This window comes from Staurois parvus, unplaced genomic scaffold, assembly GCF_062004578.1.
Source record: "Staurois parvus isolate SC_StPar_1 unplaced genomic scaffold, SC_StPar_1.0 ptg000438l, whole genome shotgun sequence".
Taxonomy (NCBI): domain Eukaryota; kingdom Metazoa; phylum Chordata; class Amphibia; order Anura; family Ranidae; genus Staurois; species Staurois parvus.
This window is the reverse complement of record NW_028318234.1, coordinates 5904545-5917503: the sequence shown is the minus strand read 5'-3', so window position 1 is coordinate 5917503 and position 12959 is coordinate 5904545. Positions and strand designations below refer to the sequence as shown.

The window sequence follows — 12959 nt, the reverse complement described above, 5'->3', positions numbered from 1 at the left end:
GTAAGGGATTTTCTGTATCAGTGATATGCACCAGTCATTCTGGATGCACAGTTGGCACTGAGGCAATAAATGGAATGATGTGCATGGTTCTCCCACTAACCTGAAATGAGAAATGATCTACATTTTTTGGATATATATTGGTATGAGGTGTGAATACCTTCTGCTCTAAAAAAGGCTGTACTCACTGGTTTAGTGGAGGGCTTTTTGGTTCCTTTAGACCTTTCTTACCATAACCTCCTGGGATCCATTTTTGCATTATCCTTTGGTGGTGATGGTGGTGGGATGGGGGGGTGCAACATACACTATATTGCCAAAAATATTGGGATGGCAGCCTTTACATGCACATGAACTTTAATGGCATCCCAGTCATCAACTAGTTTGGAAAGGCAGTCCAAAAGGTTTAGGAGTGTGTCTATGGGAATGCTTGACCATTCTTCCAGAAGCGAATATGTGAGGTCAGGCACTGATGTCAGATGAGAAGGCCTGGCTGGCAGTCTCCGTTCTAATTCATCCCAAAGGTGTTCTATTGGGTTGAAGTCAGGACTCTGTGCAGGCCAGTCAAGTTCCTCAAACTCGCTCATCCATGTCTTTATGGACCTTTCTTTGTGCATTGGTGTGCAGTCATGTTGGAACAGGAAGGGGCCATCTCCAAATTGCTCCCACAAAGTTGGGAGCATGAAATTGTCTAAAATGTTTTGGTATGCTGACTCCTAAAAATTTCCCTTCACTGAAACTAGGGGGCCAAGCCCAACCCCTGAAAAGCAACCCCACACCATAATCCTTTCTCCATCAAACTTTACACTTGGCAAAATGCAGTCAGGGAAGTACTGTTCTCCTGGCAAACGCCAAACCCAGACACATTCACCAGATTGCCAGAGAGAGAAGCATGATTGGTCACTCCAGAGAACACGTCTCCACTGCTCTAGAGTCCAGTGGCTGCGTGCTTTACAGCACTGCATCTGATGCTTTGCATTGCACTTGGTGATGTAAGGCTTGGACAGGATTTTACCTGTTCACACATGTGCAATTTTGAAATGGTTCCCATAGAAGTCAATAGCCTGTACTCTGCAACTGAACCTGATGGCACTGCTCAGAAATTGTACAGGACTCTTTTTTTTCAACCGCACTGAATCCGCACCGCCAGTGTACCGGATATATGTGAACAGGCACCATAGGAAGCAATGTTATTTCACACGTCATGTGGATTGGATGCAGTTCAAACTGCATCCAATCTGCATATATGTGAACCAGCACTTAAGCATTACAGGGTAAGACCACCCAAACCTGATATTTCAGCTTTTGATGGCTGATGAGGAGTTAAACCATCTGACAAGCTCTACTGGTCTGTTGGTCATTGCTAGGTCTGCACTCCTCCTTTGGATGCTGTGAAGGTTTCCCACTCCCTTTTTCTTTTTACCCAATCTATGTTAGAGACCTTTCACAAGAGTGATGACCATTCCAATCTGCAGAGGATCCATGAACAGATCCCCTACTAAATTAAAACAGAAAAGATAGGATATCCTTTTGCAACACCCATGTCCGTTCAGTTTTTTTTCTTCTAGCCTGAAAGTGGACCCAAGCTAGGTCTATGGGCAGGCTTATATGATCCAACATACGCCATTTACATCCTTCACCTTTGATTTATCACAATTAGGTCCAAAAAGTCAGAAAAGAATGCAAACCTTTTCAATTTTTTTTTTCGGCTCTTCATGGACTTGAAAGTAATCAAATGTAAACTGATCTAAGTCCATATACATCTTTCTGCCCATAGACTAAAATTGAGCTTTTTTTCAGATCCACCTGTAAAACTGACAGGTGGACCTGATTGGACCATCCATGTGAAAGGACACTTATAGAGAAGTATAGGAGTAGCCCAAATTGCCCAAAGTTGGCGAGAACACCCAGAACTCCCATTGCACAGGAACAGATTAAGTTTAGGTTCACACCTATGCAGGTTGCATTTGAGGCGTTTCTGCATTGCATTTTTTGTTGCATTTTTGCCTCATTTTTTATGTATTTTGTGTTTTTTTTTTTCTTGTTGCTAGGCAGATTTAAAACGCAAAACTCAAAACGCATACAAAATGTGGCAAAAATGCATCAAAATGTAATACATGCTTTTCTGCAGCATTCCCATTGAAGTCTATAGAACCAAAAATGCAATGTTTTGCATTAAAAAAAAGTCCCCAACCCTTTCCAAAAAACCCACTGAGTGAAAACACAGAGATGTGAACCTGTCCCATAGGAAATCATGTTAAATGGACTGTACTGCATTTCTGCAAAATGCGGCAGAAAATGCATAGGTTTGAACCTAGGGTGATGGTTTGTTCACACCACATGTGGTGGGACTGCGTTGGGTGGCAATTCCAGGGCAGTCCCACTGCATGGACAAGGCAAAATGCCCTATCTTCTATGTGCCATGCACTGCGGTGCTATGTGGCCATGATACACTGAAAAAAAATGCATGCATCCTGTATGTGCAATCCACTGCTTCACACCACGTGGCTGGCAATTGAACTTTATGGGGAAAAAAAAGAAAGCAAAAATAAAGAAAGGGAAAAAAAAAAGGAAAAAGTGCAATCTGCCAAGCTGATCTCTGCCCCACCACACCTTACAACAGATGATGTGAGAATCATTAGAGGGAGATCTTGTTGTAAGAGGCCAGGGGCTGGCACGGCCCACCAGACTTCGCCTAGATCTATAATATCATTTTAAGGTAGACTGTCGCTTTAAGTAAAAATAAGTGAAATTACCAATAAATATTTTTCAGTGTTGATTCTTTCTATACAACATATTGTTTTGTCAGTAGGCAAAAAATTCATATGTAAAGGTAGTTAATAAAATAATTTCACCATCTGCTGGAATGGATCAAATAGCTTAAACAGATGAAAAGCAAACAGAAATCTCAGTCCCTTTATAGATGGATTTTGGCAAACATTCAGGAAATAAAAACAAAGGCTGCAGAAAGCAGAAAAACAGTAACAGTTTAGTTTGTGTGTGTGACATGAAGCATCTAGAAAACGTTGTAATATTCTACAGGGAATACAAAAGAAATAAGCCCCCCATCACACTAGTGCTTCTGCATATCCGTGCCTTTTTCTGTGTATTTTGCTAGCATGCTTTGCATCTTTTGAATGTGTTTTTCATGCGTTTTCAGGCTGCCCAGCCGTCCCAATCGGTAGAAACTGCATGGGCAATGTTATTTTATGTCCTCTTCTGCTTGCAGTGTTCTTCATAATTATTGTCCTTAGGATCGTAGAGCAATGTCATTTCACTTATCGGCTTTCCAGATTTCAGAATGGTCTGGTGTGGTCTCCCCATTTCCATCTCTCTGCAGCCTGGGTAGAGTAGATCAGGGGTGCTCAACCTGTGGCCTGCAGCAGTGGTGTATTTTGGTTGTGTGCAGCCCTAGGCAAGACTAAAATCAAGCTTATGGGGGGGGGTAGATAGAGAGAGAGAGAAACATTCCAGTGCTCACCCGCTGGCCTGGGAGCCATGATCAGGAAAGTCTGATGTCTTCCTTCTGTGCTGATCTCTGACTATGATCTGGGAACTACACCCTTCAGGAGCCCACAGTCACACTGCTGTGCCTCACCTGCTCCCCATTCTCAGTCACCGGCTGCCACGTGTGCCACTTCTGTCAGGGGTTGGCGCTGCCCCCCTGAAAAATGCTGCCCTAGGCAAACGCCTTGTTTGCCTTGTGGTAAATACACCCCTGGCCTGGCTACAAGTGGTCCTTGGAACCCTCTGATGTGGTCCTCAACCTCAAACCAGGGAAAAGCTTGCCTGCCTTGTTTGCCTTGTGGTAAATACACCCCTGGCCTGCGGGCCACAAATAGTCCTCGGAACGCTCTGATGTGGCCCTCAACCTCAAACCAGGGAAGAGCTTGCCCGGGGTTGGCAAACTTATTGATTGCCATCTGGACTTGCCGACCCACCATCCCAGAGCATCAGAGTTCATGAAGCTGGTAGCAGAGGAAGCAGGTGGCCAAGGAGAGAGCAGGAGCTACATAAGCGGAAGCTTCCTCTGTAATTCCGGCTCCTGTCTCAGGAGGAGTGATACCAAGTGCACTTCACCTGGGACCTTTCTAGCAGCCTGGAGAGATGTCAGCAGAAGCTAGAAGAGTAAAAAAAAAAAGGTCAATGTATTAAACAACATATACACTGCGCTTTTGCAATGGGCATATTAGAACGTATAAAAGTGTTAACAACTATTAGCTGCTTTCACACTGATCCACAGATGCAGCGCAGTGTACCTGCGGGTTTCCTGCGGATTAGCTGGACTGAACCATATCCTGTGGGTTCAGTAAGCTTTTTGAATGAAAGCACACCAAAACTCCTGAATGCAGGAGTTGTGGTGGACTTTCAGAAAGTGCAATACACCCACAAAATATAATAAAAGTCTATGAAAAAGCGCAGCTAACCCTCAAGAAAGTGGCAGCTGCACTGCACTGCACCCATGGTGAGGGTAAACTGCAGCACATCAGTATGAAAGCAGCTTTATAGGGGGCTCAGAACAGTAAGGGCTTGTTAACATTTGCGGTTTGGGGGATCCTAAAACACCATAGACATGTTTTTACCACACCCCAACAACCACTGGTGTAGCTTCAGGGGTTGCAATGGCAACCCCCCCCTTGCTCCAGGGGACCCATGTGGCCTTCCTGTCACATTCTGTCTTACATTTGGACAGGAGGGGTGGCAGGGAGGGCTTGCACAGTACAGAAAGGGATCCTCTCCATATTCCTCCTACATCCACTGAAATCTGGCTTCTCCTCCCCCTCTTTTTGCCGGCATTCAGAGGCTGAAGGAGGAAAATGTTCATTATGCTATTGAAAATGTAAAAAAAAAAAAATTCTGAATCAACTAATTTCACTCTGGCCCACAACCAGTTATCAAATCATTTAAGTGACCCTCACTCCTCAAAAGATTGAGCACCTCTGTAGTAGATGTTTCAGGAGGAGACTGGTTGTTATGCATAAAAATCTGCTAATGTATGTACATCCATTTTTAGGGTATTGCAATTAAAGTCTGTTGGGCCAAAAATTCACTGCGGTGCACCAAGAGAAGCACCTGCACCTTTTCAGAAGTTGTACAGCAGTATGTTGCCTAGGTGTGAATGGGCACCATAGGGAATAATGTGATATTTATAGTCATGCATTGTAGTGTGATGGGAGAAGCTCCACAAATCACATTAGTATGAATGGGGCTAATAAAACCCCCTAAGCTGCCACAGATGGATCAAAATCCAGCCGGTTGAGCAGGGACCATCTATCTATGGCCATTTATCCAATCTAATGATTGACTTCTGACAAACAGGCCAGTTGAAAAACTTTTTTTTTGATCAGCACTGCATCCAATCAGCTGCAACGCTGATCAGTGTATTCTGACAGTGAAGGAGTCCCCGCTGTCAGAATATAGCTCAGCAGGGAGGATTCCTCCATCCACGCTGTTTTTTTTTGATCAGCCCACTGGCTGGTGCAAAAAAAAATTGATCCATGTATGGCCAGCCTTGGACTCTGTTCATTATATGAGAAATAAAAAGGAGCTTTTAACCTGCTCAAAGTTTTATAAAACAATTAATATGCGGGCAGCATTGTAGCTAGGGGTTAGCACTTGTGCCTGGCAGCACTAGGGTCATCGGTTCAAATCTCAACCACGTTCTCTCTTTTGCCTGCATGGGTTTCCTCTGGGTGCTCCGGTTTCCTCCCTCACTCCAAAGACATGCTGGTAGGTCAGTTAGCTCTTGTCTAAATTGGCCCTGGTATTTGTATGTATGAATGTGAGTTAGGACCAAGGGCGGACTGACCATTTGAGCACTCAGTCACTGCCCGAGGGCCCAGGGTCAGTAGGGGGCCCCATGAAATGTCCCTGGCACCTTTTTTATAGGCTTTTTTGGGTGTGCTTTGAGTGTGGGCAAGGACACAGGGGCCCCATAATCCCCTATTGCCCAGGGGGCCCCATGAGTTGTCAGTCTGCCCCTGGTTAGGACCTTAGATTGTAAATTCCTTAAGGGCCAGTTCACACTACATGAGTTTCAGTTGCTTTTTTCCTGCATCCAAAATGCACAAAAAGTAGGTTATATAGTTGTCAGTGTCATAGTTCACATCAGTGCTTGCAGTTCCAGTGCGTTCCGACTGCAGAAATAAAAGTAGAACATGCTGCATTTTTCCTGCACAGAACTGTACTGGAATGGGGTAAAATGCACTGGAATGCACAAAAACACACCAAAAACGCACTGTCCCTATTTACATTGAAGAAGAAGAGAGGGGAAAAAATGAACTGGAATGAATAAAAAAACGCACGGGAAAACACATGTCCTTATATACACTGAAGAAGAAAACGTGCATCCAGAAACGCATCCGGAACGTATCTGTACTGCATTTCTATAGTGTGAACCAGCCCAGGAGGACAGCCACTGATGTGAATGTACAATATATATGTAAACCACTGCATAAATCACCAACACTGTATAGGCACCTGTAATAAATAGAATGAAGATAGTGATTATGTTTTCACACCCACTGTGAGCCTGCACTAGGACACAACTCCATCTGCAATCAGATCATTTGTAGACATATTTGACATGTGGGGAGCAGGTGTTATGTTGAGGTGTTATGTTGTGTCCTCACCACCTGCTTTAACCCCATGAATGGCGCACCACCCTGCAGAGCAGTTGTGGTGCAGCCTTATTCACTTGAATGGGTCACTTTCAGGGGGGGATAATATTTGCTTCTCTTCATAGTCATGCCATGTGTACACCCCTGTCCACTGCCTTTGCAGCTTAAAGTAGAACTACATTGCACCTGAGCAACACAAACCAAAAACACAATTTAATTCATTTTTAATATTCAAAGTAAACTCTCCCATCCAACCATGTCTCCATGCTTTATTTTACTGATAAATCACTTTGAAAAACACTCTCTAGCATTTCTGGTCATGGCCATCTTGAATAAGGGCAGATGATTCATGTAGCATTTACTTCCTGGAATCCATCTGCCCTCAGCTCAGGCATGCAGGCAGGAGGGTGTGCTTAGCTGTGAAAACCCCTCCTCCCCTCCTAAAGGCACCTTTTGCCTAGGCCTGGAAACTAGGAAGTAACTGAAGAAATGTAGAAAAAAAAAAAGTTTAAAACAAGTATAAATAATATGCTTTCCTATCTTATCACTAATGCTAAAAGCACAAGGATTAAAAATAGCCAATGTTGATTGACTTTAAAGGAGTTCATAAAAATGTGGCTAAAGCATGTCTTTTTACCACTCCCCCTCCCCCATAAAAGCCAGTACAAGTCCAGAGTATCTTTAAAATGTCAGTCCAACCCAACAACACTGAATTCTCCAAGCTAGATTGTGTGTCATTTGAACATGAACTAATCGATGTCCTCTAACACAGAACTGGCCAGACATAGAAAACACATAAATGACCTTCCCTATGGCGTTTTCTGTGTGATCCAGTCAATGTTCACTGTGCTATTACAGCTTGACAGATATAAAATAACTATTGATGGTTCTGACATGTACATTCTGCAAAATTTTCAGGAACTTAAAAGAGCCAAAGGGAAGCTTTGATACTGGGTGGGGAGATAAGCACTCACTTTAAAAGAAAGGCAAACAAAGAACATACTGTGTTATGTTATTTCTAAAAATGAGACATTTTAGAGCATTATCCAAAAACAAATGTCAAGGCACCATAAAAGATTATAAAAATGAATGTGGACTCTTCACGAGTGTGCATGAATTAATTCCAGACGTGTCATGATGTATTGTTTCATCAAAGCTCTACTCTAATTACGATGAAACTACACTACATCTGAGCACCACAAACCAAAAACTCTACTTATTTAATTTTTAATATTCAGAGCAAACTCCCCCATCCATCCATGTTTCCATGCTAAGAAATCACTTTGAAAAATACACCCTGGCATTTCTGGCCATCTTGGAATCCATTTGCCCTTAGCTCAGTCATGCAGATAGGAGGGTGTCCTTAGCTGAGAAAACCCCCCTCCCCTCCGGAAGACTCCTGAGATGTATGACATCATTTGCCTATGCATGGAAACCAGGACGTAACTGAAGAAATGTGGAAACAAGTTTTAAAAGTAAAGATGATATACCTTCCTATCTATTTACTAATGTTAGCAGCATACGAATTAAAAATTGTCAATGTTGATTGAGAGAGGAAGCTCCGCTTTTGAAAACCGTCTTGACTTCCAATCAATGACTGGCCTAGAATGCAGTCTGCTGCTGGAGGAGTCCTTTCTTGATTCTCCTTTCTCCCAGTGATCAGAGGAAGCTACAGGTGCCTGTGCTTGCTGCATCCTTAGCAACCAGTGATGTCACCTGGCCCCATTCATTTACTGCCCGGGAATCCTCGGCCATGCAAATAAAACAGACAGGGATAGTGTAAAAAAAATGGCGTGGGAGTTCCCCTCATAATTCATAATAGGCCCTTCAGCTGAATTTTAAAGGTGGACCCCACACAAAAATCAAAGAAAAATAAATGTGTGAGGGCCTCCCACAAAATCAACATCTGGTCTTTAACCAAGCATGAAGCCTATCAGGCCAGGAAAGGCAATGATGAGGGTAAGCTTCCCCCTACTGAACCATACTAGAACACATGACCTCAACATGGCAAAGCATCTTGTCCCCATGTTGAGGACCAGGGCTCCTTCCTCACAACCCTGGCCTAGTGGTTGTGGGGGTCTGCAGCTTTTTGGAATCTGGAAGTACCTCCACTCATTCACCCAAAAAATGTAAAGTGTAAATTAAGAGAGACACTTTTTTTGACAAGTCCTAGCACCACAGTTGTTTGAACATGCAGCTAGCAAGGAGACAGCACCTTTTTATACCCCTAGACACTTGCCTGAGACAAGTTCCTCACAAGGTATGTAAGGGGAGAAGGGTGCTTGTCAACCAAGAGGTTTCAGGCAAACAGGCAAGTGCTTGGAGATGGAGAAACGTGCCATCTGTCATAGCAATTTGGTAGCTGCATGGTTGGATAGCCATGATGGAAGGAGGCGGGTGCCCTGTACTACATGTTCTTTGCCCCCTGGGGAACAGAACACTTTAATAAAAATAGAAGTGAGTTCTAGTGTTCTAGAGCAGCCTTTTTCAATCTAGCTGCCCAGGCAAAATGCCTAAAAATTGCCCACAAACTGTATACAAGCAAGCAGGTGGATCAAGTGGCCTTTTCGTTAGAGAAAGTCTTAATTTTTCATTGTGCATCATTATTATTTTCTAGCTTCTGGTGTCATAACAGCTAATGATGTCATCATTTTTATAAGAATGTTGGGCGCGTGCATGGCATCCCTGTACATGTAAATTGTACTTAGAATGGGGTGCCTTGAGATTGTGCAGAATTTTAAAGGGTGCTTTGACTGAGAAAAGGTTGAGAAACAACGTTCTAATCTAAAAAATCACAATTCGGAATGCGCTAAATTATATCACAAAATAAATTAATTTGTGTAAAAAAGTCCAAACATCTTAAATACAAAAAAATCTCCAGTGAGGCAATCCATAAATAAGTGTAAAAAAATGTGTAGAAACAAATGTCCAACACCCCAAACGAAATTTCTTCTTAAACATATAAATACACCGTGCTTAATCCACCACCAAATGAATGGAATAAACTCACCAGAGCTCAATGCTGATCAAATTATAAATCAGCACAAGCGTGTTTGCTCTGGGAGCGATGAGAGAAGACAGATCATGAAGCAACACTCTGTAGCATGGACACATCCAAATACCAGGAGCAATACTCTGCAGTAACTCTGAAGTATGGCCAGGACTCCTTATATAGCGATCATCCTCCAAATATATAGTAATACCACTCAAAAATAAAGGAAAGGCATGATGGTGCAGTAAGTAAAAACCATTTAGCTTTATTGCAATCTCATCTTACTCACAAAGTTAAGTGTCCACCTGACACTGGTATAACAAGCGATCAGATACAAGGAATGGACGAGCCCCGTTCACCGCGGACACCTCGCCGACAGCTCCAGGGAACGTCCTGACGTCATCCAATAAGCTCCGCCCTACGCATTTCGTCACTCTGACGTCCTCACGGACGCTCCTCCTCTGCCGCTCCGTGTTGCTTCATGATCTGTCTTCTCTCATCGCTCCCAGAGCAAACACGCTTGTGCTGATTTATAATTTGATCAGCATTGAGCTCTGGTGAGTTTATTCCATTCATTTGGTGGTGGATTAAGCACGGTGTATTTATATGTTTAAGAAGAAATTTCGTTTGGGGTGTTGGACATTTGTTTCTACACATTTTTTTACACTTATTTATGGATTGCCTCACTGGAGATTTTTTTGTATTTAAGATGTTTGGACTTTTTTACACAAATTAATTTATTTTGTGATATAATTTAGCGCATTCCGAATTGTGATTTTTTATTTTTTCACCAATATTTTGGGTTAGAGGTTTGCTGCTGCAGAAGGGTGATATTATTGGTTGGCGCTTTCTTTTCTAGTTTTTTGGTATTTTTTTAATGTTCTAATCTAGAGTATGTTATTGTCCAAAGACCTGATGAAGGAGGTCCCTGAAGTGTACTGTCTTGTTTTCTGTTGTAAAGAATATGTTGAATATGAATCTTGGATTTTCCAAAGTTGGTATGGCACTCCACTTCTCTTCAAGTATTTATAAGTACCCATTTTGGTCAGTTTTTTTTCCGTCTCTGTTAGATTTTACAAACTTGTGCATTGTTTCTAACTTAACTGTTTTTCTTTTTAGATATTAATGTACAATATCCTCAATTTTATGGCCATTCCTACATGACCTTTGAACCACTGAAAAATTCATACCAGACATTTCAGATTACTGTGGAATTCAGAGTAAGTGGTTTGACTCCTGCTAATAATATTTACTAAATATCACAATAAAGTCACCACAGGTCAAAGTATGTGCACTTGGGCTGAACTGGGCAGGCAATTGTCAGGGTGGCTATGTATTTTTAAAGGAAAATTATTATGAGAGAACCTACTATGTGCCTGGTTGTTGTATTGATCTTTTGTCAATTTTTTAAGTTGTTGACCTAAAATAATTTAGAATTTTGTGAATTTTGACTTCAGAGTGTTAAGCAAAAAAAGATCAAATTATTAGATGTCTCTTCACAGTTTTCTGTAGCATCACCTGCAGACATCCCACAGTTGTAGGTGATGGATCTCAGGGAATGAGATTCCAGTGCACATGATGGTTCAGCACATATAGTGATAGTCTTCTTGCATTTGCTGGACAGCAGTTTTAGATATACAGATGGCTAAAATGGGCAAAAAGGAATGATTTACATGATTCCACCCACTTACCCATAAGAAGAGACTGAGCTCCTTGTTTTTGGATTTTGTTCTGGAAGCGAGGACACCTAGATACCATTTGTTATAAGAAGTCAATGCATCTACAGCACTTGAGAGGTGGGTGTGATGGTTTCTTTTGCACCACCTCACTGCGACTGTTAAGTTAATTGTTTTGTGTTTGAAAAACTCTGCTTTGCTTGTTTATCATAGGATGTTGCCTAAGAGGGATTTAATAAAGAGGGGGATGGAGCAACAAAACGCAGAAGAGTTTCCAGGAGAAAATACGTTTTGGTTAGATTCTCATTTTGAGAAGTTGTTAGATACCTGGCGGAATCTGCAACCTAGAACATTGCTTGTGGAGAATATATCTGGCTCTGTGCAGAAATGTCCAAGACCTGTGGTAGGTCTTTGGACTGTGTGCTGGACATTGTGATTTGGTGTCCCTCAAAAAGAAGATGGAGAGGAAGTACCACTTAGGGGTGTGATGGTTCACAAATATAGGAGGTCTGGTTTCCCTGCTTGTTTTTTTTTAAGGGGGAAAGTCTCTAGTGTTTTTTTAGTGAGTATATATTTTAAATCATCACAGTGTTTATCTTAACCTCTTGCCACCAGCACTAGCTGGCCCCTTAAGTGGACCATGATACCGAAGGCCAGTAGGAGGTCTCTTGTTAATTCATTCACTGTGATTGGTTGCACAATGATAATGTAATTGGGATCTCATCCATTGCTGCACGTGTGATCATCTATGACACCAGCTATTTGAAGGCTTGACACTGTTATCATTCATGGCTCTCCTTCATAATAACTGTCTTGGGGAAACAGTTAAATTGGTCAGTTTAATTCCATTTTTAACTGCCGTTAACCCACACAATGAGTGCATTGTTTTTTAATGAGATTCAGTCTTGGATTTTGAGTAAGAACAATTAAATACGGCCAGTGTGTAGCACTGCAAAGCAGGAAGTAGAATCTGCATATGTAATGTGCAAATATAATTGGATGTAATTACAAGCTCTATGAATTTTTCTTTTTACATTAACAAGATTATGCTCTCTTCTGCATTATTAAATAATTACTAAACAATGCTGACAAGATTCTACATTCCCTTTAATAACTGGGACACAACAGGAGGCTATGTTTTCTGTTCCTGAAAGGTTTTTCACACTACATACATTGTTATTTTATGTAGTCTATTTCGGTATTTTCTAGTCTAATTTCTTTGTTAAATGTTTGTGTTTGGTGTTAGGCTCAAGGTGATGATGGCTTACTACTCTACTGTGGTGAAAATGAGTATGGGCGTGGAGACTTTATGTCAGTGGCCATAATTCGCAGGAGTGTACAATTCCGGTAAGCTCTCTGCAATCCTACCACCCCCCTAATCTGAACTGACCTTCTTCTGAGGTGCATAGAGCCATGAGTATTTGGGTGGACAATTTACTATAATAAGCATTTTAGCACCAAGGAAGTCTATTAGTCATAAAGTGATAAAAGAAAAAAAATGTATTAATTTATTAATTACAGCTATGAAATCTGCTCAATCCCCAAGTCCACTTCATTGCTATAGGAAAATACCAGAGGGGTGCTTATCAGTCCATAAATATAATGAAGAAACAAATCTGGCACACAGTCATAAGTAAATATATTCTTTATTGTATGGTGTGCAAAACCTTGACAGTT

The 12959-nt window shown here is 41.8% G+C and overlaps 1 protein-coding gene across 2 annotated transcripts in view; it reads left to right on the top strand.

Annotated features, from left to right (window-relative positions):
• Positions 1-12959, top strand: part of EGFLAM (EGF like, fibronectin type III and laminin G domains) — a 240501-nt gene that overhangs the window by 178744 nt on the left and 48798 nt on the right. For both annotated transcript variants that reach the window (XM_089687830.1, XM_089687829.1), the window contains exons 10-11: positions 10726-10826; positions 12529-12629. In XM_089687830.1, coding sequence (XP_089543956.1) covers positions 10726-10826; positions 12529-12629 — 202 coding nt within the window. The remainder of the gene's footprint in view (positions 1-10725; positions 10827-12528; positions 12630-12959) is intronic.